The sequence below is a fragment of the Cyanistes caeruleus genome, chromosome 4 (assembly GCF_971803275.1).
Source record: "Cyanistes caeruleus chromosome 4, bCyaCae1.hap1.1, whole genome shotgun sequence".
Taxonomy (NCBI): Eukaryota; Metazoa; Chordata; class Aves; order Passeriformes; family Paridae; genus Cyanistes; species Cyanistes caeruleus.
The window spans coordinates 48,173,563-48,200,393 of record NC_141704.1 but is presented as its reverse complement, the minus strand read 5'-3'; the positions used below and the strand labels follow the sequence as shown (position 1 = coordinate 48,200,393).

Sequence of the window (26,831 nt, the reverse complement as noted above, 5' to 3'; positions counted from 1 at the left end):
CGTTTCCAGCCCCGCCCCAGCCCGCTCTCCCTCAGGAGCTCCCGCGTCGCCGCCGTCTCCTCCGCGCCACAACGAGGCTTCGCATCCCAGCAGCCACTGCGGAACGGGACACCCTCCACACTCCGAACTACACGTCCCGGCGTGCACCGCTAATGGCCCCGACTGGACGTGAGCGCGATGCACGCTGGGACACGCAGTCCTGCCCGGCCTCACCGGCACCCCCTCCCCCCCTTCCCGCCACTCTCCCGCGGCGCCTGAACTTCCCGCGCAGGCTCTGCGCCACGTACGCTCTGACGTCACATGGTGTCACAGGGCTGCACGCGCCTCCCGCCCGCCCGCGGACCCAATCAACAGCGCCGGCCTTCGACCCGGCGCCGAGCGCGAGCGGCCGCGCGCGCCTCCCCGCCCCTCCCGCCGCGTCCGCCGCAGCTGCCGCCCCCGCCCCGCCGCCCCCGGCCCGGCCCGGCCCGGCCCCTGCAGCCGCGGGCGAAGTGGAGCCGGTGAGGCCGGGAAGACGCCGCCGCCGCCTTCTGCTTTCCGCCTCTCCCTCCTCCCCGCGCTCCGGCCGGGTCCGTCAACATGGCGAGCGCCTCGTACCACATCTCCAACCTGCTGGAGAAAATGACATCCAGCGACAAGGACTTCAGGTGAGATCCGCCGCCGCCGCCGCCCCTCCGCGCCCTCCGCCGGCCCCGCGGCCGCGCTGCCCCCGCGGCCGCCTGCGCACCGGCCCCGGGCCTGGCGCCGCGGCGGCCCGGGCGGGGGCAGGTGCCTGGCGGCGGGGCCGGTGCCGCGGGCCTGGGCTGTCCGCGCCGCGGCTGCGGGGCTGGGCGCGAATCTCTTGGTGCTGCCCCGGGAAAAAAGTTCCCGTGAGGGGACCCCCCTCCCCCCTTCGCTGCCCGTGAAGGACGGGGCGCGGCGGTGCGGGCACCGCCGCGGCCTCCCCGCAATGTGGGCAGAGATCTCCAGCAGCCGGGAGCTGCCGAGCGGCCGCCAGGTTTGCTGACTCGCGTGGGGCAGGAGAAGCTGGAGGTCTGAATTCCTGACCTCGCAGATGCTCAGAAGCCAAAGGAACGAAACCCTGAGCAATCAGCTGTCTCTGACCCTGCCTTGAGCAGCAGAGGTCGGGTGAGGTGACCTCCCTCGTCTCTTCTCAGCTTCAAAAAACACAGGTCCTATGATTCTACGAATAGAAGCAGGAAGGGACAGCCAGCACGGCAAACTGAAGAGGGTGCAGTGGAGGGCCACGATGATAAAGGCACTGGAGCATCCCCCTTATGAGGAGAGACTGAGGGAGCTGGGTGTGTTTAGTCTAGAGAAGAGAAGGGACCTATTAATGCATATAGTTATTTGAAAGGTTGGTGCTAAGAGGATGGTGCCAGTCTCTTTTCAGTGGTGCCCAATGACAGGACTCAGAGGAATGGCCATAAATTAAGCCACAGTAAGTTTCACCTCAACATGAGGAAGAACTTTGTTTCACTGAGGGTGGCAGAGCACTAGAACAGGCTGCTCAGGGAAGTCATGGAGTCTCCCTCTCTGGAGACTTTAGAACCCCACCTGGACATGTTCCTGTGTCACCTGCTCTAGGTGACCCTGTGTTTGCAGAGGAGTAGCACTGGATGATCTCCAGAGCTCCCTTCCAACCCAGATGATTCTGTGATCTTAAGCTCATATCCTTCTGGATGCTGGATCTAAAAGACCAGTGGGATTTTGTGCTCCTCGTGTAGTTTGGTGTTGCCCCTGTGCATCCAGAGAGAAATCCAGTTGAGTCTTATGGGGACAAGACTGGAATTTAATTCTGAGTTCAGGATCTGTCACAGGAGCACTGCTTTTCATTGGAACATTTGCTTGCTTTGTAATAAATAGATAAAAGGCAAAATATCAGAAAATGAAATAATACAAGTAAACAGTTAAAAAAACAGCAGAGATAATACATTTACCTGGTATCTCTGGCAAAGCATTGGATTAAAAAGAATTACATTGTTTTGGTATTGAGTACAACCAGAAATTCAAGTTTGAAGGCTTTACTTGTCAATGAGAGTATATCAATACAGACAGGGAAAAGGCTATAAATGCACTTGTGTTTTGTTGCTTTGCTGCAGCATCACAATGCTTAGTTTATGATTAAAGTAGATGACATCCAAACAAGCCTCTTCTTAATATATTAAAATCTAAAGGAAGAGATGGTGATATGTAAGTTGGGTTTTGAATAATCTTGTTAGGTTTTGGCAGTGTTTTAGCACTGGACACAAATTTTATGTGGGTTTTTTGTGTGAATTTCTTTCAAATTTTAATAGCATTATGTTATCTGGAGAGTTCACACTAGAAATTTTGTTTTTTTTTTAGAGAGACAAATTAAAATTGCTGTATTTCTTTAAATTGTTCTGAAACTAGACTGAAACATTTTTTCCTCCAAATGTTACAAGATTTTGTACTGTTTTCATGCTAATTTGTTTCTGTGAAATTTCCATTTTGTACTTGTAGGGAGGATGACTTTTAGTAAGTCTCAGTGAATTTGTGGTAAATACTGATTCTTATGAGTGAAAAACTTTCTGTATGGAAGGGGTAGGTTATACCTGTCCAGTGCTATTGTAGCAAACACTTTTTTCCTCCTAGCTGTGTGTAATTAAAACTTTTTGTGTAGTTCCTTTAGTAGAGCACACTTCAGAAATTACCTGTTCTAGTAGCTGTGAACAACTTTGAAGTTCTCAAATGTTAAAAAAAAGTTCTTAACACAGGTTAAAATCTAACTTCACAAACCATGAAAAGAATGAGTGATGATAGAACTTTACCAACTGGCTGTTGTGGAGTAACATTTTAGGAGACTTTGTGTATTTGCTTAACAGATAAAATAATATTTAGTTCTAGTAATGTTAAGTGCATTTATTCTTAGATCACATCTGTTTGAATAGGGACAGTGTAGTTACCTTGTAGATATCAGGAAGCAGAGTGTAAAACAACCGTTCATGTAAGCAGCCTACTGTAAAATGTAATCCTCCTTTTTTTGGATAAACTGACCTGTCCGATGCAGAGCTGGAGCATGTACTTCTTGGAAGATGTCCATACTTAGGGATGTATTGTCCACACGGAAATTTGGGCTTAAGTTCTAAAACGGGTAGTCGGGTAAGGTGGCAGTTTACAGTCTGGCTTCGGGAGAAGGAGTGTCCTCACTGTAGCAGGAGAATGACTGCTCTGAATACAGGGTGTGAGGAGCTGCTGACACGCCGCCTGCTTTGCACCAGGTAGAGTTTGATGTGCAGGCAGGGGGAGTTCTGACTAAAAGTCACATTGAAACTACTTAAAACTATGTTTCTGAATGCCGCCTGACCTCGCCACCCCATTGTGGTGTTTGGGTTGGTTTGCATGTTTCAGTGGAGGAGTCTACCCGGAGTGCTCTGTTGCAGTTGAGTGCAGAGGCTGCTGGTGCACTGAGGATGTGCATGCGCTGCTTAATTTAGGAACTGACAAGTAGGTGATGAGTGGACATGAACTTCTAAGGCTAGTAAATAGGAGCTATTGACCAAGGAGGTGAGAGGAGGCTATTCAGTTTTTAAGAAAAGGAGGTAAATACAGCAGGAACTTGGAGACAGTTTTTGAATGTTCTAGTACTGTGTGACTTCATGTACATCCTTAAATTAGGTCCTATCTGTTTGTTACATTTATTTACCAAGTAGCCTTTGTCCATCATTGTGCTTAAAAGCTGATGTTTTGCATCCACAGCCTGGTTTTGTGCACATCTGGTTCCTGTCAGACTGCAGGTTTGCTTCAGTGGGACTGTTGGAGTGAGTGAAAAAGGGGTGAAGTCTTACCTTAGAAACACCTTGGAACCATTAGACTGGAATTATTAAAAAACAGGACAAGTTGAGGTCCATCATGTGAAGTTGGGCATCTGGTATTTATGATGCATATTAAGATTATGCAGAGTCTTTTGTTTTCAGTAAAAGTATCTGGCATGTCAAGCTGCAGAGATAACCTTCCAAGCATGACCTGAGCTAAAGTGATGTCTGCTTGGGGCTGATGTGCCTGAAGTCCAAATGTCACCCTAAACTGTTTAACTACAGACCCTTGTTTAGAGTTTTCAATGGAGGTTGGTGTCAATAACAAAGCCCATGGGATTTCTAATTGAGTAATGCATCTGTATTGCTGCTTCTGAGAAGAGAGGGCACTTACAAAAGAAAAATGGATTGTGAAACAGACTTCAAAAGGAAAGAAACAGAAGGCATAAATCCTTTTTTTTTTGAATTTATATGAAAGATGACTTTATTTGCTTGATCTCTCAAGAATTAATTTTTTTCTTTACTGTTGTACCCTGTATTGTGAGCTGGATAAATGTGATCATCTGTTTTCTGGGCTGTAAACAAGCTAGTCTGTACAAGGCAAGAAAATGAAAAACATGTGGAACATAAGATTAACTTTTATTTCTCCATTAATTAAAGTTTGGCTTTTGTGGATTTTATGGGAGAATGTTTGAGAAACAGTTTTTCTTTTTGATTAAAACTTGTTTTAAAATAAACTCAAGAGCAGAGATAAACTTTTTTTAACAAAGTTAAAAAAAGCTTGTTTTTTACAACATCAGCATAGCTTACGAAAGGATTATTTAAAATCTGTGGAAGTGTTAGTTTTTCTGTGCAGGGATCATGTGGAGTATAATGTAAATGGTGGAAGTAAAATATGTAGTTGTCATCATAAGAGAAAGATGATGACCTAACTCAAAAGTTACTGTCATTTTCAAATACAGTTTTTCTTCCTTTCTGTTTTATAAATGTGTATGCATCACAAAACAGACCACAATAATTCCATTTTAAATGTGATTTGTTTGATAGCAAATTATGGAAACTGAGAATCTTGAATCCTGAGCACTGTGAATAACCCATATCCCTTTAGCAATAACTATCTCATATCTTTTGTCAGGTTTATGGCTACTAATGACTTGATGACAGAACTACAGAAAGATTCTATCAAGCTGGATGATGACAGTGAAAGAAAGGTGGTGAAGATGATTTTGAAATTACTGGAAGATAAAAATGGTGAGGTGCAAAACTTAGCTGTCAAATGGTAGGTATTACTTTCCTGTGATGTAAAGAATTGTGTAATGAGTGAACAATATAAAACACTTTTGAAAACTCAGTAGACCACTGCTACACAAAATGATTTTGAAATTGATGTCCACAAAGGAAACCTAGTTCTGGTAGACTAGCTCCCTTAATTGTTGTAAAGTAAAAAATTATGTTTTGTTGACATTGGAGACTGGGGTTTCAGGCACCAAATAGCACATGCAGTCTTTGCTGAAAGTATTTGAGCGACACACTTGTTCTTTGGTGTTAATTCTTGATTGTTAAATAGATAGAAAAAGCTTATAATTCAGTGGTAGTTCCCACACTGATACTTGGTGCTAAGACCTTAGATGATGTGCAGGGGAAGAATTATAGTACTGGAGTTGCTTTCAAACAGAGATGAAAACATGAAACAGTAAAGATATGGCCTAGGTTATCAAATGTGGAACTTACCTCTTCACTAACACTCAGAATATTGTGCTAATGGTTTTACAAGCTTTACAGGAACTGCTAATGTTTTATGGGATCAGGGTGCATTTACTTACCTTTCAGAGACTTCTGTTGCTTCACTGCCCTCTTTTCCTCACTTTATTGAGCTTTACATATGGTTTGACTTTTCCAGAGCATCTTTTGAAGATGTGCTACATTTCTTATGACTTTCTGTTCTTGACCATTCTGACTTTCTGTGTGCTTTAAAGAGGGCTCTCTTAATAGGCATATAGTGTTCCTGAGAATGTTTTGTGTTTGTGAGCTCAAATCAGAAGAACATATTGTTGTGAAACTTGGCTCAGGCTTAGAATTGTCTTTGTGTGCAATAGCATTTTGTGGAAAAGTTACATTTTAGCATACATGAAAAACTCATTTCTAATGTACATCCTGAAGTTTAGATTAAATATACATATAGACACAAATATCGTGATCTTTAATGGCAGTATTAGAATTTAGGACCTAAAGTACAAGTAATGCTGACTAAAACTTTAAAGAAAGATTGCAAAGGATAGAGAATGAGAAAATAGATGATTTCCTGTGTGTTAATAAGAACATCCTGTTCTTATTAACAGTTCTTCAGTTTTTAAAGGTTACTTTGATATATTGATAAAACTCTTGGATTTAACTGAAGTGACTGAATCTCTTTCAAGTTTGGAGTGTTTTTGAGAAATCCAAATAAGGAGCAGTGTTAAATTTACTTTAATGGGGCAAGAAACATAATGGGAAGGTTTTCAGGTGAATTGTGAACATCCATATAGAAGGTGGACATGTGTATGTTCTGGAATGCATCAAGTTGTGGTTTTTGGTTTTTGCTTGTGTCCTAATCACTTGCAGCTACGCTTTGAATACAAAAAAAACCACCCAGCACTCCTGTATTCTCTTCTTAAAGCAGCTTACAGTATTGTACTCACAATACAGTTCATGAGCAGCCTAATGCTGCTGCTGCTTCCTGTTTGCTGTTCTTGTATTCCTTGTTCCTTTTCTCACACTGCTTCTTACCTGTTTTTGTTACAGACTGGTTTAGGGACTTAGTTTTCTTCTGGCTTAGTGCTTTTCTTCCGCAATTTAATTGGTAGAAGCTTTGGTGGGGGTGAAGGATGGGAGAGGCTAAGCACTAGTAAGCTGTAGGTTTTTTTAAGACAGTTCAAGCTGATCTGAAGTCTTCCATCTACTACAACACTGGGTGTAAGTCTGATTCATTGGGAATTGAATCAATTGAAATTGAAATTGATTAATTTCAGCCAGCATATTTTTCTTGGCTTTTCTTATTTTTTAAGTATTTTTTGCTCTTGTGTATTTCTGTTAAGGATTTCTTTGCACTTCCAGCTAAGGAGAGCATAAACTGTGTTTAGCTCTCTCTTAATTTAAATGTTGTGAGCTTTAGAGACCGTTAGCAGTAACTTTCATCTGACCCTTGATGACCCATTAAAGTATCAATTCCTTCTCTCATAGAAAGAGGATTTAAGACAACCCAATGTACTTTTCAGTCTGTGCCTGAGATACGTTCTTTTCCTTGAGGAAGGGAGAAAAGTGTTGCAGCTTGTTAGGGGAACTTCTACAGGTAGATCAGTGGAAATGTTCTGAATAAAGCTCTTGCATAAGAGTCACTCCTTGAAGATTTGATTCTCGAGGTCACTGAACACAGCAGATTTGAAACAACTTGGAGCAACCATAAAGCACTATTTATTTTTAGGTGAGTGTAGCAACAAGTGAGCAGTGTTCCTAGTTTTGCCTTATTTGCTGCTTGCTTTCACACTTGAGTAAAAAGAGCTCTATTGGTTAAAATGCTGATCAACCTTTTTCTTATTATCTCTACAAAGCACACTGGTGATTTTGTTCTTGCTCTTTTCAATTACATTATGCCAGTTTGGGGCAGGATAAACTATGTAAAAGCAAAGCAGAAGTCAGTTTTTGAGTTCATGGACATTTGGGTAGCTGCCTTGCAAAATGATTGTCCAGTTCATTTATGAATAAAAATAAAAATTAATGAGCTGCATTAGTAATCTTGAAGTAAAAATTGGCTTGCTCTAATCTTGACCCCAAAGAAGGGAATTGAGTTTTATTTGTTAAGCTTTTTACTGCAGGCAGTAGATGAAACCTATGTCAGTAACGGCAGGTTGTTTACCTTTTCTTAATTGCATGTAAAATAGTCAATGTATTTTTGTTGTCTCCATTTTTTTGAAGGAATGGTTTATGTTTTACCTGATAGTCATAGGCTGTTTTACCATCAGCCAATGTGGAAAATGCTATTCTTACAGCATATCCTTAGTTTATAGCTATAGTGTGGTCCAGGATGGTATCCTGTGCAGCTGATGGCAGCAGTAGTTACGCGGCAGCCTGTGGCTTTATTAAGATTATGTGCATCTGGCATAGTCAAGTAGTGTGGTTTGCCTGAGCATAGTTATTCTGTTGGTATTGCTTGTTCCTCATTGCTGATAATATTGGTAATGCTCTGTTGGCCCAAATTGCATATTAATTGTTTCATATGTTCAGTGTTGCAGTTTAAGGATGAACTGTTTCTCATTTTGAACACTTTGATATTCTGCCATTTAAACTTACACATAGAAATTTTTCTTGGTTCACATTGTGAAATGTTTCCTGAAACCAGTAAGAAGCCAAATGTACCCATATCTATCCATCCTTAGAGAAAAGGTGGGATTAAAGTAAGCACTTTTAGTGATTCTTCCTTTGTGGTACTGTAGTTTCTTTGCATTTATCAGAGTGACTTCTCTGGGCAGTTGTTCAATATAGGGAGCTCTGCCTGACGCTCTGAGTCACTAGTGTGAACAGGATGATGCATGTATTGGCTGCTGTGTGGCTGATCCAGTTCAGCAGCTTTAAAGCATTTTGTATGCTTTGGTAATACACTACTGCACATCATGCTATGCTAGTGATTTGAATAATGTTGTTTGTTTGGTTTTTTTTTAATTTGTGAATTTTAATTTTTCCTTGTAAATAAATGTGCTTATTTGATAGCTGTTAAAATATGCCAGTTGGAGATTATAACTGATTATATGTTTGTCTCCAGCTTCCTAATACAGAGCTGTGCTATGAACTCTTTTATTTCCAGATGTGTGTAACTTAAAGGAGACAGTGTGTTGCTGTTTATTTCCATAGGCAGCTGAATGAGCTTTTTACTTTGAGAAAACCTAGACATGAATTACTGGCTAGTGAAAGGGAAAAGATCGAAGAGCACTTAAAACTATCCAAAATAGTGTAAAATACATGCTTAAGTGCAAAAGCTTTATAGGCAGAACTTAATTGATACAAGAAGGTTATAGTTTATTTTTAAATTCTGGTAAGATTGTAATCTGGGACTAATAGTAAGGTCTACAAGTGGTATTTACTGATTTTGAAGACCAGAAAAGCTTGAGGTAATATTTTGTAAAATTACTTCACGATTGTTATGTCTGCTCTGCTGAACTAATAGGTTGAATAAATAGGACCAAAGATGCTGATTCAGTTAAAATATGGCTTAATACTTTCCAGGAACTGTAATTTATAATGTGTGTTAATATAATTCAGTGGTTTTTGGTCATCTTTAAAACATTAGCAAAAAAGTGTTTCCGATCCTTAGCTGAGATGAATCTGATTGACTGGCCTTTGCTGTGATTATATTAATTCTTATAGGTTGCATTTGAAAAATAAGCGTATTTAAATCAAAAGAATTCAGTAGTTGTTCAGCAGTTTAGGTTTAAAACAAGGGGTTTTTAACCTTGTATACTGTAGTTTGTTGATTGAGATGCACAGGGAATTTAATTTCTCTGGACTACTATGGAGTCATTGTACCTTGGAATTCTATAGGTTTCTGTTCGAGTTGATTTGTGCTTGTGTTGCTTGCAAAACAATTTACTATGCATCAAGAGTAGATGTGTGCAACAGTGCTATGAGTAGCCTGACTGACAGTGTTGTGTATTTGAAGAGAAACTATGTATAGATGTGTCAGTGAATCACAGTGAAGGGAAAGCTTGACTGAAGAGTCAAATCAAGTTGTGAAGAAAGCTGTAAGCTTTTTCAGCAACTGCAGAAAATGTTTCAAATGCAGCTCGGGATGGCTTGATGTATTTGTGTTTCAGAGATAATTATTGGTAATAATCTGTGTTTGCAGGTGTTTGTGTACAGATTTATCAGGAGTTTTTTGGTTAGAGGCAAAAAGTCTTTACCAGTATTAGTGTTGAGAATTTTTTTTAATATTACATTATTAATTTAACATAAATTAAGCAGTAGAATTACCAGATTAGATTGTGGATATAGTCCTCTATACCCCTCCCTACTTTCAGGGGTTTAGTGACTGTAGAGATAGTTTGATTGAATCTAAAGAATCCAGTACAATGCCCTTTTCCTAAATTAAAGGGCAGTGTCAGGTTAGGGCATGAGTTCTGATTGCTTTTAAGGAAGGGGGCTCTGTCAGAGCTGTTAATTTCTGCAGGATCTGCTGAAGCAAGAGAGAAACCATCCACTACATCTTCATTTATGTGCAGTTAAAGGGCTTCTTTTTATGCCTTTGATCAGGTACCAGTCAGTATCTCAACTAACAGTTCTCTCGAGATTACCTGTATGCTGTATCTTCTAAAAATGTAATCCCAAAGTTGTTCTCATGTATTTGTCTATAAATCTCCATTAAATACTCTGCAAATTAAGTAAATTGCGATCTTCCTGAATCTGTGCATTGATGTGATCATAAAGCATCAGTTTCAGATGTCAAAAACAAAACTGAGTTAGTTGTAAGTGATACTTCAGTTTTGGCAAATATGTTTGGCCTTTGCTGCCTCTCCGCCCACTCTTCCCCTGCCCTGCCATGTATTTTCTGAAGGTTTTGCTACATGAGTAGGGTGGGTAAGGAGGGAAGGAAACCAAGCAGGTTATGGTTTGTGAAGGAAGGCTTGGAAACTTCTAGGTGTGATTGCCTTGGGAATTGCCTGGGTGTTAATCTAAGTGTTGTGCCTCAATTGCAAACACTGTTCTGAGTTCATGGGAGGTAAGGCATAGTGAGCGCTGCCATCAAAAGAGAAGCTCCAGGTTTGCCTAACATGGTGACAGACCACTGATGCCAAAACTTTGATCCTTATTCTGGTTACTACAGTGCAGTAAGTCACACACAGCACTTTAGTGCAAAAGCTTACTTCTCCATGTCCTCCACCTGCTTGCATGTCTTGCTTTCTGCCTTTTGCTCTGCTGGGCATTTTTTGTAATAATTAGGTCTTCTCTCTGTTAATTCTTGGACATGGGAAAAGAGGGTAGCAGCAGTGGGATACATACAACAGTTTTGGGGATAGAATATGTATTTTGGGTTTGTCTTACTGCATAGAGCCATGACTGAATTCAGATGTTGTATAGAGTAACGATGCAGTAATTAAGAACATTGTTTACTTGTCTGTGAATTATGCAGTCACTGACAGTCAAGCATTTAAACTGATGGCTCTGGCTGGGTTAATTTTTGTTATAAATCTTCTTGTGAACTCAGAAGTAAGAGGGTCTCTGGTTTTGAGACTGAAGCAGAACAGCCGTACAAAACTAATTTCCAGCTCCAAATAAAAAACATGTCCTAAACAAATAGTTTGTTACTAGATTAATGTTAGATTTATGTTAGTTAATGGCAAGTTAATGGCAGTCCAACGAGATTAAAGTTTTCACTTTTTAAAATTCTGCTCTGTGTTGCTACGAAAACCAACCTTAATGCAACTTTAATGCAAAATTTTGAAATAATATTGTCAATTTAATACTCTTCTCTTGCTCATACAGCCTGGGACCTCTGGTGAGTAAAGTGAAGGAGTATCAAGTGGAGACCATTGTAGATACCCTCTGTACAAACATGCTTTCAGATAAAGAACAATTACGTGACATTTCAAGCATTGGTCTTAAAACTGTGATTGGAGAACTTCCCCCAGCTTCCAGTGGTAAGCCATTTTGTACTAAAGACTTTATGTAGTTCTGTCATTTACTAATTCAAAAAAATGAAGAGGTTGGGGGTTTTAGGGAAGAGGATTCAGTTAATTTAGCATTGGAACTAGTTTCAGGGTAAAAACCTGGCACAAATACCATTTCAGTTTCTTTTTCTCTGACTATATTGCCAAATTTTACTAATTTAAGAACTTTGTTTTTACTGAAGGATTGCATTAATGTGGAAAACAAACTTGGAGATTGTGAACTTCAATATAACAAGTTGTAAAAGCTTCTATTTTAGTAATTGCCAGGTGGAGTACATCTAGGTGTAGTAATAGCTAAATCTCATCTTGGTCTTTGGTTGATAATACACTTCAAAATTGATTTTAACTCCTGTATTTTTCTTTATCTGATTTCTTGACTCACTTTCTTGGAATTGTTTTGGGAAGTACCTTGTGTTTCTGACAGTTGCTTGTTAAATTGGTGAAAGTCTTACCCACAGGTTTAAATGAATGCAGTGTTTCTTCTAAAAGAGACACTAATGTTGAACTGCTCATCAGTTAATAGCATTATTTTTTTACTCAAGTGCTTTTCAGATATCATATTGCAGGATATGAATGAGAATAGAGAGTGATTAAAAAGGCTTTGGAAATTATGTTTTTAGAGACTGAGGTCTCTTGAATAAAAAAAGAGCTCTGATTTTAATATCCCTTTTGAAAATTGACATGTAAATCTTGCTTCTATCAAGCTGCAGTGAGATGCATAAGCTTTATATAAATAACTAATTTTAAGTCAGTTGTTTAAAGCTTTTACTCTTTTGTTTGCCTACACAAAGCAAAAGGGGATTTTTGGGTGGAAGTAAAGCTCAAACAACCATGCAGCAAAGTCTTTCAATATAATTAATATTCCTACTATAAAAATAAACAACATGTTATTTCTTGCTTCCAACTCAAACACAGATTATTGTCTCTTTGTCTTAGCTTCCATAGTAACACATGAGACTGTCCACTTGTTATATTATAGTTTCAGTTGTAATTAAGAATAAGCCATGATATAGGTAAACTAGATTTACCATAGGATGGAATGGTATTCATTTCACATTGAAATTTACAACACGTGACGAGAAGAATTTCATGCAGGTGAAGATGAGTACTGACCACTGGGCAGTTGTTACCATGATATGAATTCCTTCTCATAATTACTTGAAACAACTTTAGACAATTGGAGGAAGGGGGAACTATGAAGTTGTTATAAAGACGTTTTTACTTGTATTTTAAAATACTGTCGATATAAATTTCTCTGCCCCCCTTTCTCAAATGTTTCAGTAGTATTCCAGGTACTTACTTTTTAAGTAGTTTCTTGTGCAAAATAATTTTATTTTACTTTTTTTTGCCATTAGAAGTGGCTCTACTTCTGTGCTTTTCCTTACCTTATACTTTATGCCTTCATTTTTACCTATGGTCCTTTCATTTACTGCTCTGTACTTGTGGCTTTCACTTTCCATTGCTTGCCCTTCCAAAAGCAGTTTTCTTCTGTTGTGTATACCTTCTGGAACAAGAAGCCCTTCTGCTTTTAGTATGTTAGTTACATAGATAGTCTTTCAGCTCTAATGCAAAGCATACATGACATTAGCAAACAGAGTGGCCGTTTAAGCCTGTTTTTTTGCGTAGAAAAAAACTCCTTTCTGTAGTTTGGGTCGCTTTCCATAGTCACAAACATAATCTCCAATGTTAAAAGCTGTATTTTTTTAATATTAGATGTTATTAATACATAATATTTAATATTATGCATGTTATCAATATTTAATAAATCTGTGTTATATTATTAATATTAAATAGTAATAATATTTATTATTAATATTTTTAATATCATGGAAATGCTGAGGTTTTGTTCTACTTTCAGGTTCTGCATTAGCAGCGAATGTTTGCAAAAAGATCACAGGGCGTCTCACTAGTGCTATAGCCAAGCAGGAAGATGTGTCTGTTCAACTGGAGGCACTGGATATCATGGCTGACATGCTGAGCAGGTAAACATCCCTCTTTTAATATGCTGGTGAATGCTCATAAATACTCCTCAAAGCTTGAACTTCAGTTTTCCAAATGTTAAAATTAAATTACTCAAAGTTATATGAAATAATATGGTAATATTAAGTACAGATGAAACTTAATTTAGAAAAAATAAGTGAATGTATTGAAGATAATTGGTTGATAGATCAATTATTATTTCATCTTCTGAGAACTCTAGTTTTAAGCTTATTTTAATGTTTATTGCTTTGAGGGTCTTTTTTAAACTCATTTCTTCTTTTAAAAAGAAAGAAATTTAAATATTTGATTGGAATCTTTGTGATGTTTGGGGAATATTTGAAGGATTGTGTTACAGTATATGAACAAAGTTATCTAGATTCAATTGGTTTTGAGTTTGTGTTTTGTCTGTTTTAAGGCAAGGAGGACTGCTTGTTAACTTCCATCCTTCAATTCTGACCTGTCTGCTCCCCCAGCTGACCAGCCCAAGACTTGCTGTGAGGAAAAGAACCATCATTGCTCTTGGTCACCTGGTTATGAGTTGTGGCAATATGGTTTTTGTTGACCTCATTGAACATCTGTTGACAGAGCTGTCTAAAAATGATTCCATGTCAACAACTAGGACCTATATACAGTGTATTGCTGCTATCAGTAGGCAAGCAGGTCATAGAATAGGTAAGAAAAATATATAAATTATCTTTACTTTGAGGTTTTTCAGTGAGAGTAATTGCTTAGCTAATTTTTTTCTCTTACCAGGTGAATATCTTGAGAAAATAATTCCTTTGGTTGTAAAGTTTTGTAATGTAGATGATGATGAGCTACGAGAGTACTGCATTCAAGCCTTTGAATCTTTTGTTAGGAGGTAAGTCATTCATGGGTTCTTATTTCAGGCTTTCTTAAGATCTAATAGTGTGTCATTCAGTTGTAAGCTGTCAAGAGACAGTCTCCTTCGTACAAAATACTCTTGCAAGCTTTGAGCTGGAACAGTTCCTATAACTCTGTCTTGTAACTTAACTCTTAAGCAGTATGTTATATCTGTACTCTGCCAACTTTCTACTGTGCCATTGTTACTTGTACAAACAAGAGGTGGGAAGTATTCTGATAATATTTGTGTCCAACAGTGGTGATAAAAAATTGGTATCCAAAAGCATATCTGAGTCCTTTGCAACCTTCCAATCTAACAGATCCTGTTGCAAAGTGGCATTGCCCTTTCTGACCTTCCCTTCTTTGAATTTCTGTAGTTTAGATGGATGCCTTGATGTTGTCCGGGCTGCTCTCTCTAGAGTACAGTATGCAACATGAAATCTTTTTTAGGAATATTTTAGTACTTCAAAGTAATTTGACATTGATTGTACTTTTATATTACACAGATGTCCTAAAGAAGTTTATCCTCATGTATCTACTATTATAAACATTTGTCTTAAATATCTTACTTATGATCCTAATTACAATTATGATGATGAAGATGAAGATGAAAATGCTATGGATGCTGATGGCGGTGATGATGATGATCAAGGTATGTTCTCTTTTTGGTTTGGGGGAGAGAATGAGCTTTTGATCCTGCACCCATCTGAGAAAATTGGTATGGGTGGTAATATTCCTGAATACCAGCATTTGAATGACCTGTGTACTTTCATTCAAATTTTGTACCTCTTTTAAACATGGCTAATGAATTTATTTTTGGAATAAAAGTCTAGGATGTTGTTGCTGGAGATCAGTAATTCTGAGAGTGAACATAAAATACAAGATAAATATTTTAAAAAGCCTGGAAGGTGGAAAAACGCAGAAGCATGTGGCATGATATAACTAAAGTGAGAACATCAGTTAATGAATTGAAAATACATGTATGACATGAGAAAGGCTTCTCACTGCTTTCCACTATATTGGTACCTAATGCATAAAATCAGAATAGATTGAAAATGACTCCGTATTTTTTTGTAGGATAAAAGTGTTTCAGACTGAAAGGCACAAGGTGTTTTATTGCTAATATTGTGGCAAGCATTGTCAGATGTAAGCTTGGTGAAAACTTGGACACACAAGTGATCTGAACTGAATGAGTAAATTCTCATTACTAAAGGAAGGAGTGAGCTGTATAGTTGTTGCTTTAAGACCTGAAAAATCTATATTGCTTCTTTTATACTTTTTTATTATTTTGGGGGACACTGTATAGTTTGATTAACCTCTAGAAAGAAGCAGACAGAATAATTTGTTGAATCTTAATCAGCTAGTATTCACTGTTGCTTTGTTGTTTATGTCATGAATAAGAAAGAATATGCTTTAAATCAGTAGTCAAGCTGGAAATATGATGGGGTGCTCCTTTTCCTATTTACAGTTTAAATTAATATGTGTGGAAGATTAGAGTGAAAAAATTGGCTGAGAATTACAAGTTAGGCTGTTCAGAAGGCTTTTTATATGTGTGGTTTTTAACGTAATTTTGAACCTATTTCTTCGTGTATCTTATGCAAAGAACCCAACTGTGTTCTTTTTAATTGTTTAAAATAAAACTTGATGCTTTGCTTGTCTAGACTTGAACATATGCATAATTTATTTTTTCAAGGGAGTGATGATGAATATAGTGATGATGATGACATGAGCTGGAAAGTGAGGCGTGCAGCTGCTAAATGTCTGGATGCTGTGGTTAGCACACGACACGAAATGCTTCCAGAATTCTACAAAACTGTATCTCCTGCTTTAATAGCCAGATTCAAAGAACGTGAAGAGAATGTTAAAGCAGATGTTTTTCATGCATATCTTTCTCTTTTAAAACAAACTCGACCTGTGCAAAGTTGGCTTTGTGATCCTGATGCAATGGAACAAGGAGAGACACCTTTGACAATGCTTCAGAGTCAGGTTATTTGTGAAGATTTTTGTTACCTTTGTGTCTTGAGAAGACATGTTGAAATTGCACCGTGTTCATAAGGATAGTTCATTCAATGTGCTTTATCATGCTTCCTTCATACAGAGGTCACAGTTTATTCCTGTAGTGCTAACGTAGAGAGAATGCTGGGTAAACTGGCCCGAAAAAAATGCAGCAGTCTTAGAAACTGAAATTGAGTCATACGAATGTGCTTATTAAATCAAAATTGTTTGCTCCTCTGTAAAAGTTGCATGCCCTGTGTCATTTAGCCAGATTGCCAAAGCAAAAGTTCCTTTGTGCATTCAGACGTAAGCACTAATGATCAAGATAAAGTTTTATCTGCGGCAACGTATTTTATTTGTAGAATAAAAAGGATAATGCTGAAAAACTTCTTCTAAGTGAATTATTTAGGTGCCTTTTCAGTTGTTGCTCTCTACAGTTTTATTAATGCAAATCACCTTTCAAAGCTAAATTACTTTTTTTTTTAAAAGCAATTATTTTGAATCTTTATTTCCCAGTGTTCCTACAACTTCTCTAGTTCTGTAGAGAAATAAGGGAGTTAGAATGCATATATTTCTTTATATCCCCCCAGTCATCAATAATGAAAGAAATGCCAGCTATTGAATCAATTAACGCATGTGTGATGATTGCAGGTTCCCAACATAGTTAAAGCCTTGCACAAACAGATGAAGGAGAAAAGTGTGAAGACTCGTCAGTGCTGCTTTAACATGCTGACTGAGCTAGTAAATGTGTTACCTGGAGCCCTAACACAACATGTTCCTGTACTTGTTCCAGGTAAGAGAAACACAGCATTAACTTAAATACTTATAAATGGTATGGAGAGTTCTGAAACATGAAAATATTTAAGTCCTGACTCTGCTTTTTGCAAAACTTTGAAGTGTGGCTTCTGTTGAAAGAAAATGGCAAAATAATCAGCTATTCTGTATATCCATAGAATTGCTTTAGTCATGTATTTCCATTAATCTTGAAAAGAAGATTGAAGATTTTTTTTTCTTAAAGAAAAAAGAAGCTAATTTGTTTCTTAATTACAAGATCTAATTGCCTTCTTTTCCATCTGAACAGAAAAAAATATTTTCCACTGTTTAGCTTTTAAAATTTAAAATGTTGAAATTTGAAGTAATGGTGAAAAGTAAGGCTGGAAATGTTGAAGGTTCTAAATTTCTTTATAATTAAGAAAATATGTCATAAACCATTGAATGGCCCATTGTCTTTTGATGAGGTAGCTTAAGAGCTAATCGGTTGAATAAAGTGAAGAAAGGGGTTTGGAAGCATTCAGAAAGATGGGGAGCCATAAATTCTGTATAGCTGCCTTTCTTGGGAAATTTTGAAGTGTTCTGGCAGACTCTATAAATACCTGCCCTAAAAATGAATTTTTTGGTTTCTTCCAGGAATAATTTTTTCACTGAATGACAAATCAAGTTCTTCTAATCTGAAGATAGATGCTTTGTCCTGTTTGTATGTGATCCTCTGCAATCATTCTCCCCAAGTCTTTCATCCTCATGTTCAAGCATTGGTACCTCCAGTTGTAGCTTGTGTTGGTGACCCATTTTACAAGATAACATCAGAGGCACTTTTGGTTACCCAACAACTTGTGAAGGTTATTCGTCCTTTAGACCAGCCTACTTCCTTTGATGCTACTCCTTACATCAAAGATTTGTTTACTTGTACAATCAAGAGATTAAAGGCTGCTGACATTGACCAGGAGGTGAAAGAAAGGGCAATATCTTGCATGGGTCAAATAATTTGTAGCCTTGGTGACAGTCTAGGCACAGACCTGCCTAGTACACTTCAGATCTTTCTAGAGAGACTGAAGAATGAGATCACTCGGTTAACTACAGTGAAGGCCATGACATTGATTGCTGGTTCTCCTTTGAAGATAGATTTGAGACCAATCCTTGGGGAAGGAGTTCCTATTCTTGCTTCTTTTTTGAGAAAGAACCAGCGAGCTTTGAAGCTGGGCACTCTTTCTGCTCTAGATATTTTAATTAAGAATTACAGTGACAGCTTGACAGCTGCCATGATTGATGCAGTCCTGGATGAGCTCCCACCTCTGATTAGCGAAAGTGATATGCACGTATCACAGATGGCCATCAGTTTTCTGACAACGCTGGCTAAAGTATATCCTTCCTCCCTGTCAAAGATTAGTGGCTCCATTCTCAATGAACTTATTGGGCTGGTAAGATCACCCCTTCTTCAGGGTGGAGCACTTAGTGCCATGCTAGAATTTTTCCAAGCTTTGGTTGTGACTGGTACAAATAATTTAGGCTATATGGATTTACTGCGCATGTTAACGGGTCCAGTGTACTCACAGAGCACAGCACTTACTCACAAGCAGTCTTACTATTCCATTGCCAAATGTGTTGCTGCCCTTACCCGAGCCTGCCCTAAGGAAGGACCGGCTGTTGTAGGTCAGTTCATTCAAGACGTTAAGAACTCAAGGTCCACAGATTCCATTCGTCTTTTGGCTTTGCTTTCTCTTGGGGAAGTTGGGCATCACATTGACTTAAGTGGACAAATTGAGCTGAAGTCTGTAATACTGGAAGCGTTCTCTTCTCCTAGTGAAGAAGTCAAGTCAGCGGCATCCTACGCCTTAGGCAGTATTAGTGTTGGCAATCTTCCTGAGTACCTGCCCTTTGTCCTACAAGAAATAACCAGTCAACCTAAAAGGCAATACCTTCTTCTGCATTCCTTGAAAGAAATAATTAGCTCTGCGTCAGTGATTGGTCTCAAACCATATGTTGAGAACATCTGGGCCTTACTCCTGAAACACTGTGAATGTGCAGAAGAGGGTACAAGGAATGTTGTTGCTGAATGCTTGGGCAAGCTTACGTTGATAGACCCAGAGACTCTGCTTCCACGACTCAAGGGATACTTGGCATCAGGTGAGGAATAGTAATGCATGTAAGTATTGGAGCAGATGGCTTTATGATACCTGTTAATAAACAGGTCTAGTTTTTCAAATTATTTGCTTAATGTTATGCTTGAAGTTGTGCTCCCCTCCCCTAACAATGAAAGGTTAAGTTTTTCTGCTTTTACTAGAAGTTGTTAACCATACACAAGAAGAATTACTTGTGTTCTGCTTTCAGACTTTATATTTCTGTTAACAATTTTATGTTTAAGAAAGAGCTATAAACTTGAAGAGGAAGGAGCATGGGCGACTAAGGGACAAATTAAAAAACCAATTGCAATATTTTGGTCTTCTGGTGTAAATTACTATATTCCTAGTTTTCAGATAAGAACTCTGAAGTTTTTAAGAGTTAGGAAAGATCTTTGTGCATAATTCATTAATCATTTTCATATCAAGAACTGTATTCACCTGTTTTCTCCATGTTCTTCGGCTGTAAAGGGGAGAATTTTTTTGTAGGCCTTTATGTGATCATAAATAATCTTTTTTGATAGGCTTATTGCTCAAATTTTCTATAGGAGATAATATTACATGCTTATTACAATGTTATGGTATTTTTTCCCTGTTTAAAGTGTTCCATCCCTGGGTTTATTTGAGTATTGCCTTGCTAGTAATAAATAGCATTTCTTGTTTGCTGTTCTTAAGAGTATTAGAAGTCTAAGAGGAATGAGTGGCATTGAGCATGATTTAGATTCTGTTGTTGTTGTTTTAATCTTGCATGTTCACCCTTTTGTTTCATATTAGGGTCCTCATATGCTCGAAGTTCAGTGGTTACTGCTGTTAAGTTCACTATTTCTGATCATCCACAACCCATAGACCCACTCTTGAAGAACTGCATAGGTAAGTACTCCACTTAAACTGTCAGCTTCCATCTTTTCAGGCAAGAGAATTACCTTTAAAATTTGTATTTTGTGTTACAAGAAATAAAAGATTTTGAAATTTAGCTGCTAGTGATAACTGTTGGAAGAGTTACGAGATATTTCCATAGTAGCCAATTTATTTCTGTTAACAGTAATATATTTGAATTCTGAGCAGTAAAAATGGTGTCATTAAAAATTCTGTGTATTGACTTTCTGACATGAAATACCAGAAACTAATGTTTTTAGTAGGATGGGACCCAAAAGCTGATTTCCTTTCCCATGTTTTTGCCAAATTATATCAGTTTGATATAGTAAGATGTGGTAGTCTTGGAAATATTTGACATTCAGTCACTTAAAACATGTATGCTTGTGTGAATTATTCTGAGTATTGTCAGGTTTTGAACTGTAAATCTAGGATGTTGTGATTCTGTAATGCTCATGGTTTGAAAGCATTTGGAATTGTGTGTATTTTGATACAGGGATAAGGTAATCGGAGCTTTCAGTGTAACATCAGAATGACAAAGACTTTTGCAGTGCTGTGGCTTTTTGTTTCTTTTCTCATTTGTATAACAAAGTATTGTAGATTTTTTTAATGTTATGAATGTTTTGCGCTTGATTAATTACAGGTCTAAAGATCTGTAAAAAAATTGTCTATGTTTCTTAACCTAATAGGAGGGGAATATTTATGCTTAAAAGCATAAAATTTTATGAAGAGCAAGTTTTTTATTTATAAGGAAATGAAGTCACTTTACTGTGTGTTATTTTTATCACTAAGCTTCATTCTTTTATTTTTTTTTTAAGTAATATATTCAAGAATTATGCTTGTAGGGTTTTTTCCCCTCCCACTGAAGCTGCCTTGCCCCTTTGGTTTCTGGAAATACTTACTGATTATTCAATCAAAAAGCTATCAATATCTAGTACTCTAAAAATCTGTCATTCTGAGTTTTGTTACCCAGCTTTTTGGTGGATGTAAGAGTCCCTTTGTTTTTACACCTTGTTGGTTTTTTGAAAAAAATGTTCATTCCTCAGGGAAGTTGTTTCATAACTTCCCAGTCTCCACAAGCGTTGAGGATATATTCATGCAGTCATTTATTTTAACAAGGCTGTGCTATAAAAGTATTGAGAAATATAATTTAAAAATGCCCAAAGATAGGGTGAGATGGGAGAGGTGGTGCTACATTAATACATGCTGAGTAGGTCTATTTTACAGTAATTTAGGTATTCTCAGTATATGCTAATTTGGGGGTTAAAAATCAGTATGTTGATTGTTTCCTTAAGGGGTGTTTTTGAATTCCTGAACTGTAGAAATTGAAATTTGTTTTCTAATGTGTATTTTGAGACAATTTTAATAAATGGAGAAAAGGAAAGGTTAAATGTAATTTCCATTAATTTACATGCCATATCTTCAGAAAAAAGTTTTTATGTCATTGTGATGGCCATTTATTTTGATGGTGTTTCTTGTACTACTTTTTCATTATATGAAATACTGTGTATCAATTATATTAATACTTTTCATATTGTTATAATTACTCCTTTATTTGTGTAATCATGCTGAAATAGCAGGTGTCTGTTACATTAAAATAACCCCTGCATTAGGTATCTATTTTTGAAAGTTTAAAACTAAGGAAAGATATTTTAAAGTTTCAAATGAAAAAGATCCTCACAAGTTGCTTTCTTTCTGTATGTGCTTGCAGGTGATTTTCTGAAAACTCTGGAGGACCCAGATCTCAATGTCAGGAGAGTAGCCCTAGTGACATTTAATTCAGCTGCCCACAATAAACCATCTTTGATAAGGGACCTCTTAGATACTGTGCTTCCTCATCTTTACAATGAAACAAAAGTCAGAAAGGAATTAATCAGAGAGGTAAGTTAAGTGAGGAAAAACAGTGCCAAATATGTAAGTAGATTATTTTTAAAAGAAGTGTATTACCTAATCTTTTTTTTTTTTCATTCACTCACAGGTGGAAATGGGACCATTTAAGCATACAGTTGATGATGGGTTGGACATAAGGAAAGCAGCTTTTGAGTGCATGTATACTCTATTGGATAGCTGTTTGGATAGACTAGATATATTTGAATTCTTAAACCATGTTGAAGATGGTCTGAAGGATCACTATGATATTAAGGTTAGCTTTATTTTTCTCTGTGAAAGCAGTGACTTTGTCAGAATACTTCAAATAGTGAATAGACTGAAATGGTAAAAATACTACTTCATATGCTTAAGTCCTTCGCTGTATTTGCCATTTTGTTTAAAGTGTGACTGTTCAAAAGGTTACACAGCATCACAGGAAATATATCTCCATATATGTGCCAGGCATAACTTGTAGAACTGGGTTTTTTCCTTACCCTAGATGCTGACCTTTTTAATGTTGGTGAGACTGTCTACCCTTTGTCCGAGCGCGGTGCTGCAGAGACTGGACAGGCTCGTCGAACCTTTGCGTGCTACATGTACAACTAAGGTATTTCAGCTTATTTAAGTCCATTATTTTGTGTTTTCTTATAGAAATATAAACGAACTCATGTTTAAAGAATGCCTCTGTACTGCTGCAGCGTTTCCTGAGTTACAGTTGATAAGCTGCAGTAGGCAGGATAATTAGATTAGAAATGAATGCATCTTTGTACAAGTATTAAATTTATTTAAATTACAGATGGAGAGGTAGATTTGTAAGCTTCTTTTTAAAAATCCTCTGTTTCTTTGATGCTATTTCTTTTGTTCCTTAAAAATTTAGCTGCCACTGGGCAACTTGGAAATCTTACTTCATTATAAATAGTGAAACTGGAATACTGAGTTTCTCTGATTTCTGATGATGGTGTTGTTTCAGACAAGTCTTTGGCTGATGAAGACAGTGTAAAGTAGTCCTAGTTTTGTTAGACCTTTTGTCTAGAGTTTTGTTAGACTTTTTGTCATTTACCCAACCTTTTGTTCATTTATATTACAGGATTATTGGATCTTTGTAGTTAGTCTCCTTCCAGTCCTGCTCTGGTCTTGATTCACCTGCATGCTGTGACAGTCATTTATTTCCTGATCTACCTTGCTTTTCCATTACTCTAGTCTGCTATATTTCACATCATGAAAATTGACTGCCTTTAATTCTAATTTATGTTCGTATCACTGAAATATATTTGAGAATAACAGCAGAAGATTAAGCAGTTATTCCAATGAAGGTCTACTTCTTTAAAAAGTTCTGTTCTTTGGAAGCTGGGAGTACTGTGATAATAGCAGTTCAAAGTCATTTACTGACCTTACTAGCTAAAGGTTGGCTGCTGTAGTTGCTTTGATTAGGTGGTTGACTTGGCAGCTTACAAGTTTTTTCGGCTTACCTTGCAGTATTGAAGCTTCAGTCTTATTTGTAAACTGCTGGTAAAAATTCTGCTAAAAGGATATTTGGGGGTATTTTTTTGTTTGGTTGTTTTTTTAAGAGCTTAGATAATTTTGAGAGGAAACTTGTTTTTTTAAAGTACATTTTTAAAGATTGATCCAGAGGGAGGGTTGAGTTAAGTTTCAAGCATATTTTCATTTTTTCTGTAGGTAAAGGCGAACTCAGTGAAACAGGAGTTTGAAAAGCAAGATGAACTAAAACGATCTGCTATGAGAGCTGTAGCAGCACTTCTAACCATTCCAGAAGCAGAGAAGAGTCCATTAATGAGTGAATTTCAGTCACAGATAAGCTCTAACCCTGAGCTGGCTGCCATCTTTGAAAGTATCCAAAAAGATTCATCATCTACTAACTTGGAATCAATGGACACTAGTTAGATGTTTGTCTAATGGGGACCATTATGTTGAACCATATGATGCACTGAATTGACAGGTTATGAGTAAGAAACAGAAAAAGTATCTAATCTACACATTGTTCCACTTTATTTACCTTTATGGAGACAGTTGGCTTTCCCCATAATTGCTTTTCTAGCATTTATTCCAGAAATGTATTTCCATAGTCCAGAGTTTAACCACTCTTGTTTTAGTGGATTTGGCCACATTTGGGAATTAAAAAGTTGACTCATGGTGTATGGAAATAAATTCCAACATCCATTTGCCCTGTAATGTTTAGGATTAAAATGTCGAAATTTTGTGACCATGATTTTTTTTTTCTTTTATTCATTCTTTCTACTTGTAAACAAAAAAGGGGGGGAGGTGGGAATCAAATGTCCAGGTGCACCATATTTTTTGTATAACTTTTTATTCTTTTTTGTTTCAGCTTCATAAATTTGTTTGGCTGGCAGATGAATTATGTGTAAGATTTATTATATTAAAAAGAGAGTTTGGGCACAGTTCAAAAAGAGCAGACATAAATGTCATTTTTACAGATGTGGGGATTAGAAAACCAATATCCCTGTTGTGCACACTAATTTTGCATGAGCAAGTTTACAAATATATATTGTCTGTAAAACAGCATGTGCAGTTTATTCGTAATGCAAGTTAAAATAAGTTCTACTGTATCAGTGCAGTTTTCAGGTATTTTGACATACAGGCCATTCATACAGGAAGGGATGAATGAAGGTTTGTTTTCTCCACCTGGCTTTTTAAAATGCCAGTAATATGACCATGCAGATGTTCTTACAGTAAACATGACAATTTCTGCAGTTTTCATTCCCAAAGACTGAATCCACTGGAATTGAGGTGGACAAACCTCAAGATAGGAAGGAAACAAGATGGAGATAAAATGAGTAGAGAAAACAAGAGCGGCTCAGTGGTTCCTGAACTCAGGATTCAGCTTTGCTTTTGTTATAAAAGTATGAAGGAGGTGTCTTCAGTGGATTCTATCTCCTATTTTTCACCTGACAGCTTTTGTTAAGGCACTCGTATATGGTGTGAGCTAGACGAGTGTTGCCAGACCCTCATTTTGTTCTGGCACATGGAACCACCAGTAGGCTGCAATGATGCAAGTGTCATACAGTATTCTGGTGAGACAGGAAACAGGGAATGGCCAAAAGGTTGGAGAGAAAGCAAACAGAAGAAAATATTCTTCTGTGGATACGTTGAAGTAATTTAGAAATGGACCAGAAGTGGATACCTGGCAGTCCCACAATGAACTGGATTTGGGAATTTAATAACAAAAAGAAGTGGGACCACTGCCTCATTACTTGTTTAATGCAACTACTTAGTTCTATTTCCCCCCCCCCCGCCCCAAGATCAGATACTAATTTGAATTTTTTTAGTTAACTGGTATTTTTTAGTTAGTTTGGTATTTTGGAAACTTTTACATGGGTACATGGCATAAGCTGCTACGGGACTAAAAAAGCATTCATTTTTATGACCTCAGAGACAGCTTCCTGTGAGCATCGGGGCTTGGGGGCAAAATCTTCACCTTACATGCTTGCAGCTTGGGAAAAGCAGAGGAGATATTGGTACATTTTATTTTAGTAGAAGGACCTGAACAAAGAAGTCTATGAACTCATTCAATAGTAACAATTCTAATGCTGTAGAAATTTTTAAAAATGTAGCTTTCTCTGTTTCCAAAGTCTTCATACTAATGTAACAATTGTCTTCTAGAAGTAGAAATAAATGAGATTAAACATACCAACATATCTAAATGTTATACAAAGGAGTGGGATGTCTAGAAAGAAACCATACAGTAGAAAAAGCACTGTGAATTAGGTATATATTATCTTACTGTATAATTCATCTACTTCAATTGCAGCAATATACAGGCCTCCTAATTAAGAATCTGTTGTGCTAATTAGTTGTCAAACTAATCTTTGAACTTCTTGTGTTAAGTTTTCAGAGCATATTAAAATGTTTTATAGATCTAAAGGTAGATGTGAGAATGGAATGATAAACGTGAACCGTGAGGCTAAAATAGGAAAAGGGAGTAGGTAACAATGGTAAGTGAACAGAATATTGTAGTTGACAGATCTGTGTGTGCTTATGCACTACCATGACAAACACCTGGTGTGCTGGAGGCAGATCACCTTCACTTTGTTTTACAGTACATTACAGGGGAGCAGGCTTACAGACAGAAGGGAAGGTTGAGCTATATTACCTGGTGAATGCTTTCTTGCAGAAGAGTAACCTTCACTTTGACCACTGATCAAGCAGGTGGGAACATAAGAAATAAGTGTTCCCTGAAAATTGCAGAAATTCTGAGTGTGGTTGTCTCCACATAGCAGTTAGTTATTTTGGTGATGTGGGAAGACAGACTCCTAAAGATTTTAACTGCACCATAATTACTGAGAGAATTTATTTGTGTTACAAAATCTAACCATATTAGGTGTTGGAATTCCACTCGTTTTCACTGGATCACTAGATTGAAAGTTTTTTTTGGTTTTCCCTCTGTATATCCAAGTATTTGTATAAATCTGGTGTGTTTATGCTTTTAGGTCAATTACGTTCATGTAATTCTGTTAAAGAAGATGTCAGGAGTACCTGTAGCTGTTTTTTAAATGCTAAATATTTGAAACTGAAATAGGAAATTTCTCTCACTAAAACAAAACTAGCAATCTGAAAGGCTATTCTTAGGATGTTTGGTAAAATTAGAACTTTCTCTAGTATTTTTCATCACTTCGCACACAGACAATTGAGACCAATTAACAAGCTTGTGCATAATATAAAAATGGTTGGCCAGTCCTTGCATTGTAGATTCTTGGGTTAAAATATTTTTGTATCTCAAAAATACTTCATGCTCTGTTTTTCAGTGAAAGAACTTGCCATCCTTACAAGAGATTTTTTTTTTTTCTAAAATTATAAATTGAAACCTACAAGTAATTCAAGAACATTGCACTTCAATCATGTAAATTTATTTT

The 26,831-nt window shown here is 37.5% G+C and overlaps 1 protein-coding gene across 1 annotated transcript; it reads left to right on the top strand.

Annotated features, from left to right (window-relative positions):
• The first annotated feature begins 339 nt into the window (after positions 1-339).
• Positions 340-25,608, top strand: CAND1 (cullin associated and neddylation dissociated 1). Its single transcript, XM_086884471.1, has 15 exons — positions 340-647; positions 4,912-5,055; positions 11,286-11,440; positions 13,329-13,452; positions 13,866-14,122; positions 14,204-14,309; positions 14,818-14,963; positions 16,005-16,297; positions 16,958-17,099; positions 17,714-19,207; positions 19,975-20,070; positions 21,785-21,954; positions 22,052-22,216; positions 22,442-22,549; positions 23,620-25,608. Exons 1-15 carry the CDS (start codon positions 580-582, stop codon positions 23,842-23,844), a joined length of 3,693 nt encoding a protein of 1,230 aa, XP_086740597.1. The 5' UTR covers positions 340-579; the 3' UTR covers positions 23,845-25,608.
• The last annotated feature ends 1,223 nt before the right edge of the window (positions 25,609-26,831 follow it).